The sequence below is a fragment of the Haematobia irritans genome, chromosome 4 (assembly GCF_050003625.1).
Source record: "Haematobia irritans isolate KBUSLIRL chromosome 4, ASM5000362v1, whole genome shotgun sequence".
NCBI classification, from domain to species: Eukaryota; Metazoa; Arthropoda; class Insecta; order Diptera; family Muscidae; genus Haematobia; species Haematobia irritans.
The window spans coordinates 198,436,272-198,463,642 of record NC_134400.1 but is presented as its reverse complement, the minus strand read 5'-3'; the positions used below and the strand labels follow the sequence as shown (position 1 = coordinate 198,463,642).

Here is a 27,371-nt window from a genome sequence, read left to right as displayed (position 1 = left end):
ATCACAAATTTTCACTGGAAGTCGTTAATTTACTCCAAGCTTTTGGGGCGATGAAAATCAAAAAAATATTATGACAATGTCTATCTTTGCTGTTTCTGACCCCCAAGGGAATTTTTCTTGTTTTTTTTTTTCGTTTTTTTCCATGGATAACATCTCAAAAATTCATTAGACATCTAATATGCTTCAATAGAATCCTACTAACAATGCCAGAGTGACATGAGAGGAAAATTGAGAATGTTAGACTAGACGACCATCATGGTTCATCTGCATCCACCAACCCAGATGGCTTGAATATCTTTGCACTTGAAAAACTAAATAACATCACATCACTCGCTCCTTCAATCATTTGTTCATTTATTCATGGTACTGAATATTTTCAATTCAGGATTCGCTTGTTTTCTTGTTTTCTGCGTGAAATTTAAAGCCCATTTGATATTCTCTCTCTCTTTCAAATAATTAAACTCAAAGTAAAATATTAGTACAGAAAAGCTTCTAAAATTTGGACATTCTGAAAAATGGACACATTTGAAACAAGTGGACAATTTTGGTAAAACATTTGTTATATTATCAAAAAAAAGACGAACAAAAATACTGGGCTTTTATATGTTTCGGAGTATACCAGATTTGCGAGGTATATTCCGAAGTTTTCGAGGAGTATTCTCGATTTCATCAAGGCCTCTGGGTGAAGGACCAAGGCAGACCTAAAGGACATTACACTATATGATGGGATTAGTCCGCATGGAATAGAACGGTCACGAAGATAGAGAAGTTTGACAAAATATTATTCCTATAGGAAATTATGGCAAAATTTTATTTCTATTGAAAATTTTGGTAAAATTTTATTTCTATTGAAAATTTTGGCAAAATTTTATTTCTATCGAAAATTTTCAGTAAAATTCTATTCCTATAGAAAATTTTGGTAAAATTTTATTTCTATACAAAATTTTGGCAAAATTTTATTTCTATTGAAAATTTTGTCAAAATGTTATTTCTCTCGAAAATTTTGGTAAAATCCTATTTCTATAGAAAATGTTGGTAAAATTCTATTTCTATAGAAAATTTTGGTAACATTTTATTTATATAGAAAATTTTGACAAAATTTTATTTCAATAGAAATTTTTGCAAGATTGTATTTCTGTAGAAAATGTTGGCAAAATTTTATTTCTATAGAAAATTTTGCCAAATTTTATTTCTATAGAAAAATTTGTAAAATTTTATTTCTACAGAAAATTTTGCCAAATTTTATTTCTATAGAAAAATTTGACAAAATTTTATTTCTGTAGAAAATTTTGGTAAAATTTTACTTCTATAGAAAATTTTGACAAAATTTTATTCCAATAGAAATTTTGGCAAAATTGTATTTCTGTAGAAAATTTTGGTAAAATTTTATTTCCCTAGAAAATTTTATTTCTATAGAAAAATGTGTAAAATTTTATTTCTATAGAAAATTTTGCCAAATTGTATTTCTATAGAAAATTTTGACAAATTTTTATTTCAATAGAAATTTTTGCAAAATTGTATTTCTGTAGAAAATTTTGGTGAAATTTTATTTCTATAGAAAATTTTGACAAAATTTTATTTCTATAGAAAATTTTGGCAAAATTTTATTTAAATAGAAATTTTGGCAAAATTTTATTTCTGTCGAAAATTTTGGTACAATTTTATTTCTATAGAAAATTTTGTCAAAATTTCATTTATATTACAAAATTTGGCAAAATTTTATTTCTATTAATAATTTTGCCAAATTTTATTTCTGTGGTCTAGGTTAGGTTAGGTATAGTGGTAGTTCGATATTTCAGGCTCACTGAGACAATTCAGTCCATAGTGATGAACTCTATTACCAAACAAAAATTTTAATTCTATTACAAAATTTGACAAAATTTTATTTCTATTACAAAATTTGGCAAAATTTTATTTCTGTAGAAAATTTTGGTAAAATTTTATTTCTATTGAAACTTTTGGTAAAATTTTATTTCTATTGAAAATTTTGGAAATATTTTATTTCTATCGAAAATTTTGGTAAAATTATATTTCTATAGAAAATTTTGGTAAAATTTTATTTCTATAGAAAATTTTGACAAAATTTTATTTCAATAGAAACTTTGGCAAAATTGTATTTCTGTAGAAAATTTTGGCAAAATTTTATTTCTATAGAAAATTTTGCCAACTTTCATTTCTATAGAAAAATTTGACAAAATTTTATTTCAATAGAAATTTTGGCAAAATTGTATTTCTGTAGAAAATTTTGGTAAAATTGTATTTCTGTAGAAAATTTTGGTAAAATTGTATTTCTGTAAAAAATTTTGGTAAAATTTTATTTCTATAGAAAATTTTAGCAAAATTTTATTTTAATAGAAATTTTGGCAAAAATTTAGTGATGAACTCTATTACGAAACAAAAATTTTAATTCTATTACAAAATTTGACAAAATTTTATTTCTATTACAAAATTTGGCAAATTTTTTTTTCTATAGAAAATTTTAGCAAAATTTTATTTTAATAGAAATTTTGGCAAAATTTTATTTCTGTAGAAAATTTTGGTAAAATTTTATTTCTATAAAAAATTTTGATAAAATTTTATTTCAATAGAAATTTTGGCAAAATTGTATTTCTATAGAAAACTTTATCAAAGTTTTATTTATATAGAAAATTTTATCAAAATTTTCTTTCTATAGAAAATTTTGTCAAAATTCTATTTTTGTAAAAAATTTTGTCAAAATGTTATTTTATGGAAAATTTTGTCAAAATTTTATTTCTATTACAATATTTGGCAAAATTTTATTTCTGTAGAAATTTTTGTCGAAATTTTACTTCTATAGAAAAGTTTGTCAAAATTTTATTACTATAGAAAATTTATCAAAATGTTATTTCTATTACAAAATTTGGCAAAATTTTATTTCTATTCCAAATTTGTCAAAGTTTTATTTCTATAAAAATTTTTTTTAAAGTGTAATTTCTGTAGGAAATTTTGTGGAAATTTTCTTTCGGTAGAAAATTTTGTCGAAATTTTATTTCTATAGAACATTTTTTCAAAATTTTATTTCTGTAGAAAATTTTGTCGATATTTCTTCTATAGAAAATTTTTTCAAAATTTTATTTCGATAGCAAAATTTGCCAAAATTGTATTTCTATTACAAAATTTGGCAAAATTTTATTTCTATAGCGAAATTTGTCATACATTTAATTCTATAGAAAAATTTGGCAAAATGTCTATAGAAAACTTACGAAGTACCTTTTAGAAAATTTTGTCAAAATTTTATTTCTATAGAAAAATTTTCCAAATTTTATTTCTATAGAAAAATTTGTCAAAAGTTTATTTCTCCGATCCGGAAAAATTTGTCAAAATTTTATTTGTATTACAAAATTTGGCAAAATTTTTTTTCTATTCGAAATTTTGCAAAATTGTGTTTCTATAGAAAAATTTGTCATAAATTCATTTCTATAGTAAAATTTGGCAAATTTTTATGTCTATAGAAAACTTGTGATGTACCTTTTAGAAAATTTTGTCAACATTTTATTTCTATAGAAAATTTTTCCAAATTTTATTTCTATAGAAAAATTTGTCAAAAGTTTATTTCTCCGATCCGGAAAATTTGTCAAAATTTTATTTATATTACAAAATTTGGCAAAATTTTATTTCTATTCGAAATTGTGCAAAATTGTGTTCCTATGGACTAATTTGTCATAAATTTATTTCCATGAAAACATTTGGCAAAATTTTATTTCTATAGAAAAATTTGTCATAAATTTATTTTTATAGCAAAATTTGGCAAAATGTTATGTCTATAGAAAACTTGTGAAGTACCTTTTAGAAAATTTTGTTAACATTGTATTTCTATAGAAAATGTTGCCAAATTGTATTTCTATAGAGTTCTATAGAAAAATTTGTCAAAATTTTATTTCTATTACAAAATTTGGCAAAATTTTATTTCTATAGCAAAATTTGGCAAGAATTTATTTCTATTACAAAATTTGGAAAAATTGTATGTCTATAGAAAATAATTGAAATAAAATTTTAATTAAAAATTTAAAAAATTCATTTTGTTTATTGATTGAATCTTCTGAGTTTGATTAAAAAGTTAATTGTATCAATTAATTTTTTAATTGAAAATTTAGAAATGTTCAATCATGGTCATTGCTAGCATAATTTTTTATCTGGATTAATTAAAATATTAATTGAAAAACAAAATTCAACTTCAATCACATTTTTAATTGCAAATATCTTGGTGATAGTTTTTGGTGCGGATCATTGTTTTATTTTGGCTACACTCTTTTTTTTTTTGCTGGAAACCTTATCTTTTGTGCCCTATTGTTAATCCTTCATAATCCATTTTTTTCAAGTGTAGGGCTTCTAAAATATCACCCATTCCCTAAATGAAGATTTTTCATTAAAATAATCCAATGGGATATAGCAGAATGGTAAAACAAAAAAACCTAGATATTTGCCTTGAAAGGACAGACGACAATGACTAGGCTGCTACTTCGGAATCATTTACTGCTACTGCCACTGATGGCTGATTCCTACAACTTTGCAGTCAGTGTGGGCTGTTGGATACCATCTAACCAAAAAAATACCCAGCCATGACTTTTCGGAGGCCAAAATACATTTCATGCGCCTCACGTTTTCTCATTTACGAAATGACTAAATATCATTTACCCCGTAATGTAAACTCATCTATTAAATATTCATCTTGTGCAGGCTGTGTAAAAGTACACCATACTGGCAACAGCAACAACAAAAACAACAACGGCGAATATAGAAACATCATTGGCAGCGGGAATAACATCAGCACGAAAGTGCCAGTAATCAAAGGAAAGTACTTCCAGAAGACCAAATTGGTTAATGTAAGGGGTTAATGTTTTAAGTTCATGGCACAACAAAAGTTTCATGGCAAAAAATACCCGTGAAGTGAGTGAGTGAATATTTACCGAGTGTCTGAAGCAAGTGAAAATCTTATATTGTATATATATTTCCTTTTATGCCTTTTTGGCATCTTGGCCATAGAAAGTTGGTTAAGAAATAAGGGAGGTAAGTGCTAGGCATGGAAACAAAATCTTCAAGGTTGTTTAGATGTGATAGAATCAAATATCGAAAACAGGTTTCAAATTTAAAAGTAAGATGTTTGCCAAAAATGGTAGATTTTTTTTTTATTGTTTGGTAGATTGGTAGAATTCTTGATGGTTTAATATTTTTTGATAATTTTCAATGGTAATAAAAATTGGTCACAATTTTCTAAAGAAATAAAATTTAGGCAAAATTTTATTGTATAGAAATAAAATATGGACAAAATTTTCATAGAAATAAAATTTGGATAAACTTTTCTATAGAAATAAAATTTTGACAAAATTTTCTATAGATATAAAATTTGGACAAAAATTTTTAATAGAAATAAAATTTTGAATTCAGAAATACAATTTTCACAAAATTTTCTATAGATATACAATTTGGACAACATTTTCCATAGAAATAAAATTTTGACAAAATTTTCTACAGAAATAAAATTTGGACAAAATTTTTTTTATAGAAATAAAATTTTGACAAAATTTTCTACAGAATTAAAATTGGGACAACATTTTTTTATAGAAATAAAATTTGGTCACAATTTTCTATAGATAAAAAATTTAGGCAAAATTTTATTGTATAGAAATAAAATATGGACAAAATTTTCATAGAAATAAAATTTGGACAACATTTTCTATAGAAATAACATTTTAACCAAATTTTTTTATAGAAATAAATTTTGGACAACATTTTTTTATAGAAATAAAATTTTGACAAAATTTTCTATAGAAATAAAATTTTGACAAATTTTTCTATAGAAATAAAATTTTGACAAAATTTTCTATAGACATAAAATTTGGACAAAATTTTCTATAGAAATAACATTTTGACAAAATTTTCTACAGAAATAAAATTTGGACAAAATTTTTTTATAGAAATAAAATTTTGACAAAATTTTCTATAGAAATAAAATCTTGAAAAAATTTTCTACAGAAATAAAAGTTTGACAAAATTTTCTATAGATATAACATTCGGACAACATTTTCCATAGAAATAAAATTTTGACAAAATTTTCTATAGTAATTAAATTTTCACAAAATTTTCTATAGAATAAAATTTTTACAAAATTTTCAATAGAAATAAAATTTTTACAAAATTTTCAATAGAAATAAAATTTTTACAAAATTTTCAATACATTTTCAAAGTTTTCTATAGAATGAAAAATTTTGACAAAATTTTCTATAGAAATAAAATTTTGACAAAATTTTCTATAGTCATAAAATTAGGACAAACTTTTCTACAGAAATAAAATTTTGACAAAATTTTCTACAGAAATAAAATATGACAAAATTGTCAATAGAAATAACATGTTAACAAAATTTTCTATAGAACGAAAATTTTGACAAAACTATCTGTAGAAATAAAATTTTGACAAAATTATCTGTAGAAATAAAATATTGACAAAATTTTCTATAGAAATAAAGTTTTACAAAATTTTCTATCGAAATAAAATTATGACTAAAATTTCCATAAAAAAAATTGACAAAACTTTCATAGAAATAAAATTTTGACAAAATTTCCGAAAGAAATAAAATTTTGACAAATTTTTCGAAAGAAATAAAGTTTTGACAAAATTTTCTATAGAAATTAAATTTTGACAAAATTTTCTATAGAAATAAAATTTTGACAAAATTTTCTATTGTAATAAAATTTTACACAATTTTCTATAGTAATAGAATTTTGATAAATATTTTTATAGAAATAAAAATTTGAAAAAATTTCTATAGAAATAAAATTTTGACAATAGATTTATAATTTTGACAAAATTTTCTATAGAAATATAATTATGACAAAATTATCTGTAGAAATAAAATTTTGACAAAATTATCTGTAGAAATAAAATATTGATAAAATTTTCTATAGAAATAAAATTTGACAAAATTGTCAATAGAAATAACATTTTTGCAAAATTTTCTATAGAACTAAAATTTTGACAAAACTATCTGTAGAAATAAAATTTTGACAAAATTATCTGTAGAAATAAAATTTTGACACAATTTCCTATAGTCATAAAATTAGGACAAACTTTTCTACAGTAATAAAATTTTGAAATAACATTTTAGCAAAATTTTCTATAGAAATAAAGTTTTGACAAAACCATCTGTAGAAATAAAATTTTGACAAAATTATCTGTAGAAATAAAATATTGACAAAATTTTCGAAAGAAATAAAATTTTGACAAAAATTTCTAAAAAAAATAAAAGTTTGACAAAAATTTTCTATAGAAATAAAATTTGGACAAAATTTTTTTATAGAAATAAAATTTTGACAAAATTTTCTATAGAAATAAAATTTTAACAAAATTTTCTACAGAAATAAAATTTGGAGAAAATTTTTTTATAGAAAAAAAACAAAATTTTCTATAAAATTAAAAGTTTAACAAAATTTTCTATAGAAATAAAATTTTGAAAAATTTCTCTATAGATATAAAATTTTGACAAAATTTTCTATAAAAATAAAATTTTGACTAAATTTTCAATAGAAATAAAATTTTACAAAATTTTCTATAGAAATAAAATTTTACAAAATTTTTTTTTATAGCAATAAAATTTTGACAAATTTTTATATAGAAATAAAATTTTGACAAAATTTTCTATAGATATAAAATTTGGACAAAATTTTCCACAGAAATAAAATTTGGACAAAATTTTTTTATAGAAAAAAAAACAAAATTTTCTATACAATTAAAATTTTGACAAACTTTTCTATAGAATTAAAATTTTGACAAAATTTTCTATAGAAATAAAATTTTAACAAAATTTTCTACAGAAATTAAATTTGGATAAAATTTGTTTATAAAAAAACAAAATTTTGTATAGAATTAAAATTTTGACAAAATTTTCTATTGAAATAAAATTGTTACAAATTTTCTATAGCAATAGAATTTTGACAAAATTTTCTATAGAAATAAAATTTTGAAAAATTTTTCTATAGAAATAAATTTTTTACAAATTTTTTATAGCAATAAAATTTTGACTAAATTTTCTATAGAAATACAATTTTACAAACTTTCTATAGAAATAAAATTATAACTAAAATTTCCATATAAAAAATTTGACAAAACTTTCAATAGAAAAAAATTTTCGAAAGAAATAAAATTTTGACAAATACTTTCTTTAGAATTAAACTGTTGACAAAATTTTCTTTTGTAATAAAATTTTGACAAAATTTTTTATAGTAATATAATGCTGATAAAAATTAAGCTACACTTGTAGTTTAGTCAATGCATGGTTTTAAGCTGAAATCAAAGACAACAACAGAAATAAAAATTTGAAAAAAAATTCTATAGAAATAAAATTTTGAAAAAATTTTCTATAGGAATACAATTAGGACAAAATTTTCTAAAGAAATATATTTTTTGTTTTCGATAGAAATAAAATATGGACAATTTTTTTTTAGATTTATAATTTTGACAAAATTTTCTATAGAAGTATAATTTTGACAAAATTTTCCAAAGAAATAAATTTTTTGACAAAATTATCTGTAGAAATAAAATATTGATAAAATTTGGAGAAAATTTTTTATAGAAAAAAAAAACAAAATTTTCTATAGAATTAAAATTTTGACAAAATTTTCTATAGAACTAAAATTTTGACAAAATTATCTGTAGAAATAAAATATTGACAAAATTTTCTATGGAAATAAAAGTTTGACAAAATCTTCTATAGAAATAAAATATTGACAAAATTTTTTATAGAAATAAAATTTGGACAAAATTGTCTATAGAAATAATGTTTGCCATCTTCTTTAACAACAACTGCCCAGGGCTTCAATACTGTGTTTAAGGCATTTTCCCCACAACTTTTGACATTTATGGTATTTTGACCTCACGATCGATTAAAACAAACAGGGAGGGACCATCGGGTGTTCTGTACGTCCACGCCTTTACCATTGACGGCGTTTGAGTTCTGGTGGCCAATCGAAAGTGTAAAATTTCCCCTGAATTCTTTGGCAAGTAAACTCGAAAGGTTTTGTTGTAATACTTATCAAGCGCTAATATTTCGATGTATACCCCCCATTTGCATTGTCTCTGATAATTCGAATTTTATTAAAGACTTTAAATCCATTTTATTAAAGACTTTTTCATTTTAAAATTTGATTGCCTAACCGAATTGCTTTTAAATTTTCATTTCAATTTGGTAAAATTTGAAACCTCAAATCTCTTTAATACCATTTGGTAGCATTTATTAATTTAAAAGAAAATAACAATTGCGGTTTCCATCACCCCATCTCGTGCACATGATACACCCCGACACACCACCCGCAACTAATGATAAAAACGTGCTGCAATTTTTGTTTAAATAAATGAGCTCCTAACCATCACATATACTCGTATATTGCCAAAGAGAAAAATGAAGTGGCAATTGTTGGCAAGCAACCCACAACAACCTGGCTAACAAACCATTAATCAAAAAATAAAAAAAAAACAATAAAAGGAAAAACTTTATAGCTTGCATAAGGCTCAAAACTGTTTTGGCCTTTCACTAAATCGAAAAGCCAACAACAAAAATTTAAATATTATTTTTTGCGACTACCAAAGCGGGAGATTGTCGAAATGCCACAAATATTTTCAGGGGTAATCCTTTTAAATTGAAACTTTAAAGTTATAGCCACTGTAAAAGCTGGTAAACATTTAACATTGGTAAATTGTTTGAGTTCAGTGTTTCTTCAAACAAATTTCAATTCATTTAAATTGTGTAATGGCTTTTAATTCACTTGAATCGTCGTGGCGGCTTAATTTCCCAAAGCGTAGACATTTCCTGTGACTTCAATGGCGGACATTTGGTGGCGGATTATGTGTGGTCTTGTGGAAGGCATGGCGATTTCATGTTTGTGTTTGGTCCAATTTGCTGGGTAGGTATGATGGTGACAAAAGAACAACGTTTGCGATAGCCGGTTTCCAAAACTAAGAGAAAAAAGACTTGAGCATCGTCTCCGATGTGTATGTACATAGAAAGAAAACTTCCAACTTTAAAGTTATGTTAGACTTAATATATTTTTATTGCAGAATAGTTGTTCGATTACAGTTTAATTTTATTTTTCCCCCTTATAAAAAAGTTTTATATGTAAAACACAACATTTTTCTAACTGTGATTTAATATATTGAACAGGTTTCGAGAAATCCCCAAACAAAAAAACAAATTTCAGTGAAATTTCCAAACCAAAAACTTCGTACCAATTAACAAAAAAAAAATCTTCAATATTGGCAGCCCTGCAAACACAGTGGTGAACTTCTCTCTTATCACAGAGATCTCCCGAATTCCATGCAAAATAACGTTTTTTGGTCAAATGGGTCACTTTTATTTCGATTCACGGTCCACTTTGACGGCAATATACTAACTTTTTATTCTTTTCTGGATATACGGAAAAAAAATTTAGCCTAATTTGGCAATAACATAAATATTATGCTAAAAACATAATATAATAACAGAAAATATGTACTAGTGAATGGAGATTCGAATTAAAATATAACACATGTCTAGTGGATCCACCATATAACAATAACTTAAGTTAAGAGAATGAGAGATTGTGTGTGAGAGAATGAGCAATGTAAAATATATATGTACTAATATTTGTGAGTAGGGATCCGAACTAAAATATAATACAAATTCTAGTGGATCCACCTTACAATAATAATTTAAATAATGAGAAGATAGAGAGAAATTGTTTGTGTTTGTGGTAATGAGCAATGTTAGTGGGAGAGTATAAAAGTGTGAGAAATTGATACAATATTGTATATTAAAAAAATTAACATCCACCTTAGCTAATAAGACTGTGTGGATGAGAATTAGCATTGTGAGTAAGAGAGTATAAATATCTGAGAAACTTAGACAGAATTGTAAAGCGAGAATGACAGATTTAATATCCACATTAGCCAATATAATTTATCATAATTATTATGAGCTAAGTAATAATATGAAAACGGATACATAAAAGCTAAACGAATCCATATTGACGTTAATAATGCAGTATGTTGTACCTGGCTATGGTCGCTGATGCCTTTCCATAGTCAAAATAGTTAATGTGACATTTAAACCTGGAACCTTACCACATACCATCTATCCCGAATTGACCATCTATAAGGGTAAATAATGGTGTTTGAGAATAGAGGCAAACAGAACTACACACGCACATGTATAAAATTTCTCATATGTACATACCATGTAGATGCTCCTTCACCTGACATTCATGCTAAGGGACTTCAAATCGTGTCGTCGTGTCAGCATTGAATGTTTTGATGGTTTATTACTGAGGTTAGCTCGTGGTTGTTGGCTTTGCTTGTATAATGGTTGGCCAAGTTTCTAATGACGGTAGTTGTGTTGATTTTGGTTGCGGTGGCGTCTGGCACCTGTGCGTGTAGTGTGGTCTTCTTTGTGGTTTGCACATCCATTCGAAAATGGGCAAAAATTACCATAGGCTCTTATATATCATAAACACTCGTTCCAAACCATCAGTCAGCCAAATTTCCCACCCATATTTGATCTTCTTCAGGGGTCAGTTTTTGGTTCTGTTTATTTTCTCTATCGTTTCTCTATTGCCATGTTGTCAGAGACGGACACCTATCAAACCACGCACAAATGTTCGCATGTCAAGTAGTGGTTCTATTACCCTAGCCACAATAGCCATTGGTAACCTTTCGAAAGACCATTGCAGAGAAATGTTTTAGTTAATGGCAGTGTGGATGAATTTAGCTCTAGTGGTGATACACAGTGAATGGAAATGACATTGTGGTAAAATTGCAAGTAATTTAATTGCAACAAAAATAAAACAAAAAACCAAAAGTAAATAAAATATACAAAAATGAATGAATGTAGAAAAAAAAAACTTAAAATAATATTTTTATAAAAAAGTATAAAGGTGTATTTTTGAAATTTTCAATAAAAAATGTATACAAATTTCATAAACATTCTTCTAAAAAATTGGAAAAGTATATATAAACTTAACTATCGAATTTTTATATAAAACTTTCATAAAAGACATACTTTACAAATTAACACAAGTATATATGACCGTAAGTTCGGCCAGGCCGAATCTTATGTACCCTCCACCATGGATTGCGTAGAAACTTCTACTACAGACTGTCATCCGCAATCGAATTACTTGGGTTGTGGCAATACTTGCCGTTGGCAAGGTACCTTAAAACTTCGTTACACCATATTCTCAAAAAAAGGCTGATTAAGTTCGTATATAATTCAGTTTGACAACATTTTCTATAGAGATAAAATTTTGACAAAATTTTCTATAGAAATAAAATTTTAACAAAATTTTCTATATCAATAAAATTTTAATAAAATTTTCTACAGAAATAACATTTTGACAAAATTTTCTATAGAAATAAAATCTTGAAAAAATTTTGTATAGTAATAAAATTTTAAGAAAATTTTCTATAGAAATAAAATTTTGGTAGATTATTTTTGGGGATCGGCTATATATAACTATAGACTGATATTAACCAATTTTGGCATAGTTGTTAACGGCCATATACTAGCACAATATACCAAATTTCAACTGACTAGGAGGAAATTTACTCCTCCAAGAGGCTACAAAACCAAATCTCGGGATCGGTATATATGGGGTTATATATGATTATGGACTGATATGGACCAATTCATGCATGGTTGTTGGATACCATATACTAACATCACGTACCAAATTTCAACCGAATCGGATGAATTTTGCTCTTCCAAGGGGCTCCGGAGGTCAAATATGGGGATCGGTTTATATGGGGGCTACATATAATTATGGACCGAATTCGACCAATTTTTGCATGGGTGTTTGAGGCCATATATTAACACCACGTACCAAATATCAACTGAATCAGATGAATTTTGGTCTTCCAAGAGGCTCAGGGGGTCAAATCTGGCGATCGGTTTATGTGGAGCTACATATAATTATGCACCGCTGTGGACCAATTTTCGCATGATCATTATAGACCATATACTAACACCATGTACCAAATTTCAGCCAGATCGGATGAAATTTGCTTCTCTTAGAGGATCCGCAAGCCAAATCTGGGGATCGGTTTATATGGGGGCTATATATAATTATGGACCGATGTGGATCAATTTTTGCATATGTGTTAAGAACCATATACTTACACCATGTACCAACTTTCAGCCAGATCGGATGAAAATTGCTTCTCTTAGAGGATCCGCAAGCCAAATCTTGGGATCGGTTTATATGGGGGCTATATATAATTATTTCCCGATTTAGAACAATTTTTGCATGTTTGTTAAGGACCATATGCTAACATCATGTACCAAATTTCAGCCGGATCGGATGAAAATTGCTTCTCTTAGAGGATCCGCAAGCCAAATCTTGGGATCGGTTTATATGGGGGCTATATATAATTATGGACCGATGTGGATCAATTTTTGCACATTTATTAAGGACCATATACAAACATCATGTACCAAATTTCAGCCGGATCGGATGAAATTTGCTTCTCTTAGAGGCTCCGCAAGTCAAATCTGGGGATCGGTTTATATGGGGGCTATATATAATTATGGCCCGATGTGGACCAATTTTTGCATGTTTGTTAAGGACTATATACAAACATCATGTACCAAATTTCAGCCGGCGAGGATGAATTTTTCTCCTCCAAGAGGCTCCGCGGGGCCACCGTGGTGCAATGGTTAGCATGCCCGCCTTGCATACACAAGGTCGTGGGTTCGATTCCTGCTACGACCGAACACCAAAAAGTTTTTCAGCGGTGGATTATCCCACCTCAGTAATGCTGGTGACATTTCTGAGGGTTTCATAGCTTCTCTAAGTGGTTTCACTGGAATGTGGAACGCCGTTCGGACTCGGCTATAAAAAGGAGGTCCCTTGTCATTGAGCTTAACATGGAATCGGGCAGCACTCAGTGATAAGAGAGAAGTTCACCACTGTGGTATCACAATGGACTGAATAGTCTAAGTGAGCCTGATACATCGGGCTGCCACATAACCTAACCTAACCTAAGAGGCTCCGCAAACCAAATCTGAGCGTCGGTTTATATGAGGGCTATACGTAAAAGTGGTCCAATATGGCTCATTTGCAATACCACCCGACCAAGTTTCAAGTCGATAGCGTGTTTCGTTCGGAAGTTAGCGTGATTTCAACAGACGAACGGACGGACGGACATTCTTAGATCGACTCAGAATTTCATCACGATCCAGAATATATATATATATATATACTTTACGGGGTCTTAGAGCAATATTTCGATGTGTTACAAACGGAATGACAAACTTAATATACCCCCCCTCCCATGGTGGAGGGTATAAAAAAATTGATTTCATAAAAAAAATTAAAATTCAATTTTAATAAAAACGTTTATAAAAATGTATTTAAAGAATTTCTGAAATATTTATATAAAATAAAAAATTGAAATTTCTTTTGAAAATTAGCATCATGGAACTTACAAAATTAATGTTTAATAAAAAGAAATGTTTTGAATATTTTATAAAAGATACAAAAATACTTTCAACGTTGTGAACAATTAAAAAAACTGAACTTTTAATAGAAAAATTATAAAATTTTTATAACAAAAATTGATTTCATAAAAACTACAATCAAACAAACTATAAAAATGAAAAAAAGTAATAAATTTAAAGAATTTTCATAGAAAAAATTCAGAAAATTTTAATAACAATATAAAGTAAAATTTGCATAAAAGGTTATTTAACAAAATATAACATTTTCATAAATATAAAATAGTATGAAATTTTCATAAAAATTCATGTAATTTAATTTATTTAATAACAAAAAATACAATTTTCTATAAAAATTTGTATCATAAAATGTATAAATAAATATTAAAAAAACCTTATATCTACACTTGCATAGATTGGTTTACTTTTCAATAACTTAATGGTATCAATTCCCTTCATCATCTTGTCCAATATGCTCGTTTAAAAATTGTAATAATATTTATCTACAATAAGTAATTTGGACTTAAAACTATCCTGAATGTATTTCTGAAATTTTTATTAAAAAAGTGTATAAAAAAATTCTTTAATAAAAAAAATAAAATTAAAAAAATTTTAGGAATTTAATGAATTTTCCTAACAAAAAAGTACAAAATGTTCATTAAGATTTATTAAAACAAAGTAACAAAAATTCCCAGGATAAATAATTTTTGAATTTTTTTTTTAAATAAATGTATATAAAACTTTTACAAAAAATTATAGAAACGATATTTGACGAATATAAATTTATCACAAAAATTTATTTAAAAAGAAATAAAAATGTATTTTTGAAATTACTATTGAAAAGCTTTCGTATAAAGAATTGAAACATGAAAAATGGTAAAAAAATAGAAAAGGTCGAAAAAATAGAAAAACATGAAAAAAATATAAAATGTTTCTAAAAATTTATATTTTAAATTATTATTACAAAATGTGTTTTTGAAAAAGCTTTCATATAAAAAACTGAAATACGAAAAAAATGTCGGAAAAATAGAAAAACGGATATAAATTTATCACAAAAATTTATTTAAACAGAAATAAAAATGTATTTTTGAAATTACTATTAAAAATCTTTCATATAAAAAATTGAAACATGAAAAAAGGTAAAAAAAAATAGAAAAGGTCGAAAAAATAGAAAAACATGAAAAAAATATAAAATGTTTCTAAAAATTTATATTTTAAATTATTATTACAAAATGTGTCTAAAATTTTCATAAAAAATCGTTCAAAATAATTATGAAATATTTGAAAAAAAAAAATTCTAACAAAAGTGCGATAAAAAGATTCATTAAATATATTTATTAAAATTTTAGTTTTAATTTTCTTAAAACATTTGCATTTTCATAAGATCCTTCAAAACATTGTAAATTGCTTCCACTGTGCTTTTAACATTTCTCTAGACCGGTTACATTGCGTATATGCATATATGGATACTTTTATGCCGGGCTCCATTCATCGAACTTATACTGGCCGGCATGTTCTCTATTCTAAAACGACCATTATCGTCATTTAAGTATTTTATATTCACGCGGTTGGTTTTTATGCAATGTACAGGCTTCACAGTTACCTTGTCATTTTGCAAATTCAGTTTTGTGGCAACAACAACAACTCCTTCACTCGGTAAAGACCAAATACCGCCGTTACCAACATCATGAACAAAATAACTTCAAGGCAGTAAAGCAGTTAACATTGATGATAGACTACAATAACATGAACATGGTAGTTTTAAGACGACATAACCATATTCATAATGGCTGTGACCAATATCATGATAATCATTGGAGACCTAGGAGAAATTTAATAATTGTATTTAATTCAATACAAACACTATGATCCAAGTTATCAATTTTGGGCGGATATGGGAAAAAATGTATCGTATTTCAGGATTGATCTTTGTGGAGGGTATACCCAAGCTTAGCTAACCCCACGATGAATAGACACTTCTAGTATCAAGTTTCAGGTGGATCGCGAGAAAACTAAGCCTTAAGCAGTCTCAAATATAAAATAAAATAAAATAAAATAAAATAAAATAAAATAAAATAAAATAAAATAAAATGAGATAAAATAAAATAAAATAAAATAAAATAAAAATATTATTTAAAGTTAATTAAATTTAATTCATTTAAATTTTACATTCACTAATCATTTGATTCGTTTTCGCCCTTTCAAAATTTGATCAATCCAAATTAGTAATGCTATTCACTAAATGATGATGACACTAACACCACCACCACGAAAAACCTCATCTCATCCAGTCATACCATTTTAGATTAGAGTTTGCCGTTGTTTTAATCCCTCCCTTTGTGCTGGTGAGAAATGATGCTATGATTACAATAGCCAAATAATTATAAAAGTCCTGGTCTAGAGTAAACCATAGCCCAGCCATTATTCTTCTCTCTTTCCCCCTCACCCACCACTCTCACTCAGCATAGCATTTCATTCAATACAACTCTCGCCCTAGAAAATTTCAAAGGTATGCATGGGGATACATTAAACAAAACACGTAGCCACTCAGTCAAACCTCTACGCCCAGCCATAGAGCCATGGAGCCCAACAAAAGAGACCGCGACAATGTGACCATGGTAATCTGCAGTTCTCAGCAAAGACGATAGCAGCCAAACGATTCACTAACACAGACCATTGCCAACTTTGCGTGTCAGGCATATTTGTGATAATTTAGCCATAAAATAACGCAGTAGTCTTAACTTAATTGTGACAATTTTATGGTGGGATTACATTAATTACCAAAAGCAATAGATTCTGTTCAGATTATGGAAGGACTTGCAAACAGACATACATTAACAAGGGAACGAAGAGAAATGATTTTTAGTGAGTTTAGCTTAGAACAAAAATATTTAAGAGGGAAATACTCTCTCTCCATCTCCCACTCTCTTACACTCCCATATATATATATACCTACAATAGCAGAATGAAGCGGAAATTCAAATTAAACCAAAGTGTGAATAACAATTGAATTTGTATAAGAGGATTTAAAGGGATAACTGAGTAATACTTTACAAAAATTTTATTCGCTTTTTTTTTAAAGGCCAAGTATTTGAATATGCTGTTAAATGTTATAAGGATGTAAGGATATACTTTTTAATGTTTTAAATATGATATCTGTTGGAATTTTCGAAACGAATGTAAGAAAAAGAGAATGTTAACCCAATAATCTCTTTATCTCTCCCTCCCTACACAATAAAAATGTGAACCATTTAGGGTTTTATTAGGTTTTGACAAAGTTAACTTGACTTTAATTATTTTAGGCGTACGTTAGTTAAATTTCCTATAAGGGGGGAAAATTATAAACAAATGAACCATGAAGATTTACTAAATTCGCATTTCTAACAAATTTCTTAAATTTGTATTTTTATGGCGCCAAAGACATAAAGGCAATTTTGAACTCGAGATTTCCACTTCAAACCATAAAATTTTCTTCATCATATGAAGAAATCAAATAATTATGTTTAATAAGATTTCTTCGTCGAAAAAGTACCTATTTATTTTTGTGATATCAGAGTGATACAGTTTAGTTGACATTTTCTAAAATTAACTAAAATTTTCCTTCGTGCACTCAAAATAAAGTTTACTTGGATCCAAAGATTTTGACCTTCTTAAAGGCTTTTGATATTGATTATGAGCCAAAGATGCGGTTTCTTTAAATTAAAGACATTTTTTACCGACCTATCTGGCTTTAAATCCAGTATTAATAAAATTAAAATTGGGATACAGATTTCATTTATTGAATTTTCATTTTCTATTCGCCATATAATAATAAAACTATTCACATACAAACAAAAAACCAGTTTAAGATTGCAAATTAGAACGGATATTTCAAAGTAAACAAGTATATACGGCCGTAAGTTCGGCCAGGACGAATCTTATGTGCCCTCCACCATGGATTGCGTAGAAACTTCTACGAAAGACTGTCATCCACAAATTTCAACTCACTCGGATGAAATTTGCTCCTCTAAGAGGCTGCAAAACCAAATCTCGGGATCGGTTTATATGGGGGCTATAAATGATTATGGACTGATATACCACTTTTGGCATGGTTGTTAAATATCATATACTACCACCACGAACCAAATTTCAACCAGATCGGATGAATTTTGCTTCTCCAAAAGGCACCGGAGGTCAAATGTGGCGATCGGTTTATATGGGAGCTATATATAAGTATGGACTGATAGGAACCAATTCCTACATGGTTGTTGGATACCATATACTAACATCATGTACCAAATTTCAACCGAATGGGAAGAATTTTGCTCTTCCAAGACGCTCCGGAGGTCAAATCTGGTGATCGGTTTATATGGGGCGTATATATAATTATGAACCGATATGGACCAATTTTTGCATGGTCATTAGAGACCATATAAAGGGTGATTCTTTTGAGGTTAGGATTTTCATGCATTAGTATTTGACAGATCACGTGGGATTTCAGACATGGTGTCAAAGAGAAAGATGCTCAGTATGCTTTGACATTTCATCATGAATAGCCGAACGATCTGCCACAACGTCGAATTTTCAGTGAATGGGCCCTAGAAAAGTTGGCAGAAAATCCGCTTTTTTATCGACAAATTTTGTTCAGCGATGAGGCTCATTTCTGGTTGAATGGCTACGTAAATAAGCAAAATTGCCGCATTTGGAGTGAAGAGCAACCAGAAGCCGTTCAAGAACTGCCCATGCATCCCGAAAAATGCACTGTTTGGTGTGGTTTGTACGCTGGTGGAATCATTGGACCGTATTTTTTCAAAGATGCTGTTGGACGCAACGTTACGGTGAATGGCGATCGCTATCGTTCGATGCTAACAAACTTTTTGTTGCCAAAAATGGAAGAACTGAACTTGGTTGACATGTGGTTTCAACAAGATGGCGCTACATGCCACACAGCTCGCGATTCTATGGCCATTTTGAGGGAAAACTTCGGAGAACAATGCATCTCAAGAAATGGACCGGTAAGTTGGCCACCAAGATCATGCGATTTGACGCCTTTAGACTATTTTTTGTGGGGCTACGTCAAGTCTAAAGTCTACAGAAATAAGCCAGCAACTATTCCAGCTTTGGAAGACAACATTTCCGAAGAAATTCGGGCTATTCCGGCCGAAATGCTCGAAAAAGTTGCCCAAAATTGGACTTCCCTAATGGACCACCTAAGACGCAGCCGCGGTCAACATTTAAATGAAATTATCTTCAAAAAGTAAATGTCATGGACCAATCTAACGTTTCAAATAAAGAACCGATGAGATTTTGCAAATTTTATGCGTTTTTTTTTAAAAAAGTTATCAAGCTCTTAACAAATCACCCTTTACTAACATCATGTACCAAATTTCAGCCGGATCGGATGAAATTTGTTCCTCTTAGAAGCTCTGCAAGCCAAATCGGGGGATCGGTTTATATGGGGCTTATATATAATTATGAACCGATATGGACCAATTTTTGCATGGTCATTAGAGACCATATACTAACATCATGTACCAAATTTCAGCCGGATCGGATGAAATTTGCTTCTCTTAGAGGCTCCGCAAGCCAAATCAGGGGATCGGTTTATATGGGGGCTATATATAATTATGGACCGATGTGGACCAATTTTTGCATGGTTGTTAGAGACCATATACTAACACCATGTACCAAATTTCAGCCGGATCGGATGAAATTTGCTTCTCTTAGAGGCCTCGCAAGCCAAATTTGGGGGTCCGTCTATATGGGGGCTATACGTAAAAGTGGACCGATATAGCCCATTTGCAATACCGTCCGACCTACATCAATAATAACTACTTGTGCCAAGTTTCAAGTCGATAGCTTGTTTCGTTCGCAAGTTAGCGTGATTTCAACAGACGGACGGACGGACATGCTCAGATCGACTCAGAATTTCACCACGACCCAGAATATATATACTTTATGGGGTCTTAGATCAATATTTCGATGTGTTACAAACGGAATGACAAAGTCCATCCTATGGTGGAGGGTATAAAAATGTTTTCTTAATTCCAAAGAACTTTACTTCAAAGTTGTCAAAGTTCTCAAAATTAATCTTAGCCTTTATATGAAGCGTTTTTATCTTAAATCTAAAGATTCAATATTTCAGTTAATTTAAGGACGATTTCTTTAAATCAAAAATGTTTTTATTTATTTGCCACTTTCCAAAATTTGTGTCCTAAATTTAATAATATTTTTTTTTTGAAGCAAAGATGATAAACTTTATTTTAATTAAAGTTTCATTATCTTAAAGAAATGTCTCCTTAATATTATGTAAATTGCGTATACTAAAAATTAGGTTGCGTAATCTTTAATATCACATTTTTTTTCAGTATGGTGGGTTCACTGTTTTTTGAGAGCAAATCAGAGAATATAATATCGAATAAATTGATCGGAGAGAAGGTGCCTTCCCAAGACATTCATGAAAATATGAGATACTCAGGTTTTACCTCAGCACCAATCACTATTTTCCCTATACGAGGGTGGTTCGATAAGTACATAGCTTATATAAAAGGACAACTATTTTGGGAAAGAAACGATTTGATTTTCTGCATAGTTTCATTTTATCTTTGTCCTATAAAGCTTCGTTAAAATCGAGATATATATACTAGACCTCTCTCATTCTATATCTCTCACGCTCTCTCTCTCTCTCTCTTTCAGAGAAAATAATATAAAATAAATTCGAGCGAAGAAAACATCCTTCCGTAGACATTTATCAAAATATAAGATACTCAGTTTTTATTGCAGGCCCAAACTCTATTTCCCTGTACGAGGGTGGTGAAATAAGTACTAAGTTAATAAAAAAAAGAACAACCATTTTTGATAAGTGGCGAATTGTTTTTCTACATAGTTTCTTTTTAGCTCGATATTCTTGGCCCAGCGATGCTCCAAACTTCTTAACACCTATAACATAGAGGCATTCAATAAGAGAATACTTACCCACCCACTGCCCATGTAGCTAAAACAAGACCTCTCTCCTTCTATATCTCTCTCGCTCTTTTTCTTTCAGAGAAAATAATATCGAATAAATTCGAGCGAAGATAAGCTTCCACTCTCAGTCATATATCAATATATGAGATGTTCAGTTTTTACCATAGCACCCATCTACACTTTCTCTGTACGAAGGTGAAGCGATAAGCAACAATCACCTTATAAAAAAGAACAAATATTTTAAAAAAGCGACAATTTGTTTTCTACATAAGCTCTTTTTAGCTCGATATACTTGGTCCAGTGGTGCTCCCACCTTTTTGACTAGAATGATTTACGTTTGTAAACAAACAAAGGAAGTCTAGCTGGGCCAAAATGAAACAAAAGCTTTCGGGTTGGACTAATGCTATTTTTTATACCCTCCACCATAGGATGGGGGTATATTAACTTTGTCATTCCGTTTGTAACACATGGAAATATTGCTCTAAGACCCCATAAAGTATATATATTCTGGGTCGTGGTGAAATTCTGAGTCTGAGCATGTCCGTCCGTCCGTCCGTCCGTCTATTGAAATCACGCTAACTTCCGAACGAAACAACCTATCGACTTGAAACTTGGCACAAGTAGTTGTTATTGATGTAGGTCGGATGGTATTGCAAATGGGCCATATCGGTCCACTTTTACGTATAGCCCCCATATAAACAGACCCCCAAATTTTGGCTTGTGATTGCTCTAAGAGAAGCAAATTTCATCCGATCCGGCTGAAATTTGGTACATGGTGTTAGTTTATAGTCTTAACAACCATGCAAAAATTGGTCCATATCGGTCCATAATTATATATAGCCCCCATATAAACCGATCCCCAGATTTGAACTCCGGATCCTCTTAGAGGAGCAAAATTCATCCGATCCGGTTGAAATTTGGTACGTGGTGTTAGTATATGGTCTCTAACACCCTTGCACAAATTGGTCCATATCGGTCCATAATTATATATAGCCCCCATATAAACCAATTCCCAGATTTGGTTTGCGGATCCTCTAAGAGAAGCAAATTTCATCCGATCCGGCTGAAATTTGGTACATGATATTAGTATATAGTCTCTAAGAACCATTCAAAAATTGGTCCATATCAGTCCATAATTATATATAGCCCCTATATAAACCGATCCCCAGATTTGAACTCCGGAGCCACTTGGACGAGCAAAATTCATCCGATCCGGTTGAAATTTGCAACGGGGTGTTAATATATGGCCGCTAATAACCATGCCAAAATTGGTCCATATCGGTCTATAGTTATATATAGCCGATCCCCAATCACACAAAAATTGGTCCATATCGGTTCATAATCATGCTTGCCACTCGAGCAAAAATAATCTACCAAATTTGTCGTAATTTTATTCCTATAGAAAATTTTGTCAAATTTTATTTCTATAGAAAATTTTGGCAAAATTTTATTTCTGTAGAAAATGTTGTCAAAAATTTAATTCTATAGAGAATGTTGTCAAAATTTTATTTCTACGGAAAATTTGGTCAAAATTTTATTTCTATAGAAAATTTTGTCAAAATGTTATTTCTATAGAAAATTGTGTCAAAATATTATTTCTATAGAAAAAATTTTCAAAATTTTATTTCTATAGAAAATTTTGTCAAAATTTTATTTCTATAGAAAATTTTGTCAAAATTTTATTTCTATAGAAAATTTTGCAAAATTTTATTTCTGTAGAAAATTTTGTCAAAATTTTATTTCTACAGAAAATTTGGTCAAAATTTTATTTCTATAGAAAATTTTGTCAAAATTTTATTGATATAGAAAATTTTGTTAAAATTTTATTTCGATAGAAAATTTTGTCAATATTTTATTTCTACAGAAAATTTATTTCAACAGAAAATTGAATTATATACGTACTTAATCGGCCTTTTTTTGAGAAGACGGTGGTACGAAGTTTTTTTACCTTGCCATCGGCAAGTGTTACCGCAACCCAATTAATTCGATTGTGGATGACAGTCTGTAGTAGAAGCTTCTACGCAATCCATGGTGGAGGGTACATAAGATTCGGCCTGGCCGAACTTACGGTCGTATATACTTGTTTTATATTCAATAGATTTAAGTACTCAGGTACACACAAAGAAAAATTCATTAAAATTGAGTCAACGATAGTTTTTCATTGATACAGCGAAATAGGTTCATTAAGACAATGATAACTTTTCTAAATAGTACGAAACGTTTAATTGTTTAACAGAAAATTCGTCATAATAATGAAAAATTTCGTTTAACGAATTTGTTACGTTGGCTCAATTTTAATGAGACATTTCGTTGATATAATGAAACTTTTTCTATCAGTGTAAAAATGTCACAAACATTTAATAAAGTTCTATTGGCCTTTGGTATTAAAGAAATACAGTAGATATATGTTCAATTAAATTCCACATATTTCCTGTGTAACTAAAACTAAATGCCTCACCTTCGCGCGCTCTCTTTCTCTCTCTCTCTTTCGCTTCTTCTCTCTGCCAGAGAAAATAATATTGAATAAATTCGAGCTAAGAGAAGGTCCCTTCGGCAATCATGTAACAAAATATAAGGTATTTCGTCTTAGAGTAGAACCAACCTTTAATTTCCCTGCACGAGGGTGATGCAATAAGTACTAAGCTTAACTCCATATACAGGGCTAAACCTTCATGAGACCTATGGAGGCCTGCAAAATAGTATTTAGTAAATGAGATAACCTACGACTGATATTTGTTCGCATGAAATAAATTTTTTTGTTACGAAGTCTAACTATGGCAAAAAAAAAACGAAATTATTAAATCCAGCGAACACAAGCTTCATTAAATTCCACATATTTCCTATGTAACTAAAGCTATACCACTATCCTTCACCTTCTTTCAATCTGTGGGTCAAACAGAAATTTAATCCGTTTTTTTCTATTCTCTTTTATTCTATTTTTAGTTCAAACATAACTCTGCAATGCCTTAATCATCGAACAAGGACCGGGAAACCAGCTCCCAGTATAGGGTGTCGATAGATAAAGGAAGAATACAAAAAAGTCACGTCATCGATAATAACTGACCGGAAAAGAAAAGAAGAAAAAAAAAACGAACAAAAAAGCACATAGCTCATCGCAAAAGAGTTGAAGTGCTCAGTACCTTAAGAGCTATGGCTGCGGGGACATCAACAACACAATCGTTGGCGGCAGCAGCAGCAAGGGCAGTTCTATCAACAGCATATCACTACAATAATACCATATTGTTGCCCTCTTTAGAAGAACGTTTACACTCACCCCGCGCAATATCAATGTCATCGTCATCAGCCGACCCAGTGACAGACGCGGCGGCGGTATCATCCACTATATTAGCTCCTGAAATCAATAGGTCTACTGGTTTAACCTCTATATCCCATGTAGCTTCCGTAGTAGTTTCGAATTTCCTGCCTTTAACATCAGCATCCTTATCCCCGGGTGATAACGATGACACAACGTCTGGCCATGGCACAAAATACTCGGCTTCCTCCTCCTACACATCATCTACATCCTTGTCATCGTTCTCCTCCTCACCATCGAAAACGACAGCTTTCACATCAACATTAACATCCTCTGGTGATCCCTTGTTGTCGTCGTCGTCGTCATCATCATCATCATCGTCAGCGTCAACGTTGCCATTTCCATCATCCGCGGCGGTAGCATCATCCTCTGACTTCTATCCCTCTTATAGTCCGCCCATAGTCGAAAGTCTGGTAGCCAGCTCAGCTGAGGATTTTAGCAATAATTTTCGGGATCTATCATTTGATATTTTCGATGACAATGACAACGATTTGTTCGGTTCACCAATGGCATTCGATGCCAGTGAAAATGGCCTTTGGAATGGACGTTTTGTACCACCACCACCTCGGCCACCATTCTTTGTGGATGAGCCCGTATTGAGTGATGGCTTGACAACATGTGATTTGTGCTCTTGGGCAATGCCAACAAAAAGTACATTTATATTTGAAGGCACAATGGGTAAGTAATCTTTCACATCATCCCCCCCACAAACTCCGCTAAACCATAAAAGATAGGGTAGAGGAAAATGTTTTTTTTTTTTTTTTTTTGGACAAAAGATGTGGGGTTAAATATGGCGTGATAGATGTACGGCAAAATAGACCGAAAAAAACCAAACGACACCAAACCACTGGCGGACTCAGAAATCTATAGACGAAAGCTTTTGTCATCTGCAATATTCACTCAAGAGATGTCCTTTGCGTACGCCAATGCAGCTGTGGGAGATTCTGAGATTTTAGAGAGAGATTTTTTGTATCAATATAAATTAAAATTTTTATTTCCTGATTTTTATACCCTCCATCATAGGATGGGGGTATATTAACTTTGTCCTTCCGTTTGTAACACATCGAAATATTGCTCTAAGACCCCATAAAGTATATATATTCTGGGTCGTGGTGAAATTCTGAGTCGATCTAAGCATGTCCGTCCGTCCGTCCGTCCGTCCGTCCGTCCGTCCGTCTGTTGAAATCACGCTAACTTCCGAACGAAACAAGCTATCGACTTGAAACTTGGCACAAGTAGTTGCTATCGATGTAGGTCGGATGGTATTGAAAATGGGCCATATCGGTCCACTTTTAAGTATAGCCCCCATATAAAGGGACCCTCAGATTTGGCTTGTGGAGCCTCTAACAGAAGCATATTTCATCCGATCCGGCTGAAATTTGGTATATGGTGTTGGTATATGGTTCCTAACAACCATGCAAAAATTGGTCCACATCGGTCCATAATTATATATAGCCCCCATATAAACCGATCCCCAGATTTGGCTTGCGGAGCCTTAAAAAGAAGCAAATTGGATCCGATCCGGCTGAAATTTGGAACATGATGTTGGTATATGGTCTCTAACAACCATGCAAAAATTGGTCCATATCGGTCCTTAATTATATATAGCCCCCATATAAACCGATCCCCAGATTTGGCTTGTGGAGCCTCTAAGAGAAGCATATTTCATCCGATCCGGCTGAAACTTGGTACATGGTGTTGGTATATGGTATCTAACAATCATGCAAAAATTGGTCCACATCGGTCCATAATTATATATAGCCCCCATATAAACCGATCCCCAGATTTGGCTTGCGGAGCCTCAAAGAGAAGCAGATTTAATCCGATCCGGCTGAAATTTAGTACATGGTATTGGTATATGGTCTCTAACAACCGTGCAAAAATTGGTCCACATCGGTCCATAATTATATATGGCGCCCATATAAACCGATCCCCAGATTTGGGTTGCGGAGCCTCAAAGAGAAGCAAATTTCATCCGATCCGCCTGAAATTTGGTACATGATACTGGTGTATGGTCTCTAACAACCATGCAAAAATTGGTCCACATCGGTTCATAATAATATATAGTCCCCATATGAACCGATCCCCAGATTTGGCTTGCGAAGTCTCCAAGAGAAGCAAATTTCATCCAATCCGGTTGTAATTTGGAACATGGTGTTAGTATATGATCTTTAACAACCGTGCCAGAATTGGTCCATATCGGTCCATAATTATATATAGCCCCCGTATAAAACATTCTCCAGATTTGACCTCCGGAGCCTCTTGGAGGAGCAAAATTCATCCGATCTGGTTCAAATTAGGCACGTGGTGTTAGTATATGGTCGCTAACAACCATACCAAAATTGGTCCAAATACACAAAAATTGGTCCATATCGGTTCATAATCATGGTTGCCACTAGAGCCAAAAATAATCTACCAAAATTTTATTTCTATAGAAAATTTTGTCAAAATTTTATTTCTAGAGAAAATTTTGTTAAAATTTTATTCGGTTCATAATAAAATTTTCATCATTGTCAAAATTTTATTTCTATAGAAAATTTTGTCAAAATTTTATTTCTATAGAAAATTTTGTTAAAATTTTATTCGGTTCATAATCATGGTTGCCACTCGAGCCAAAAATAACCTACCAAGATTTT

The 27,371-nt window shown here is 30.1% G+C and overlaps 1 protein-coding gene across 1 annotated transcript in view; it reads left to right on the top strand.

Annotated features, from left to right (window-relative positions):
- Positions 1–27,371, top strand: part of LOC142235079 (uncharacterized) — a 258,978-nt gene that overhangs the window by 218,643 nt on the left and 12,964 nt on the right. The window contains exon 4 of the mRNA XM_075306304.1: positions 24,366–25,413. Coding sequence (XP_075162419.1) covers positions 24,573–25,413 — 841 coding nt within the window. The 5' untranslated portion in view covers positions 24,366–24,572. The remainder of the gene's footprint in view (positions 1–24,365; positions 25,414–27,371) is intronic.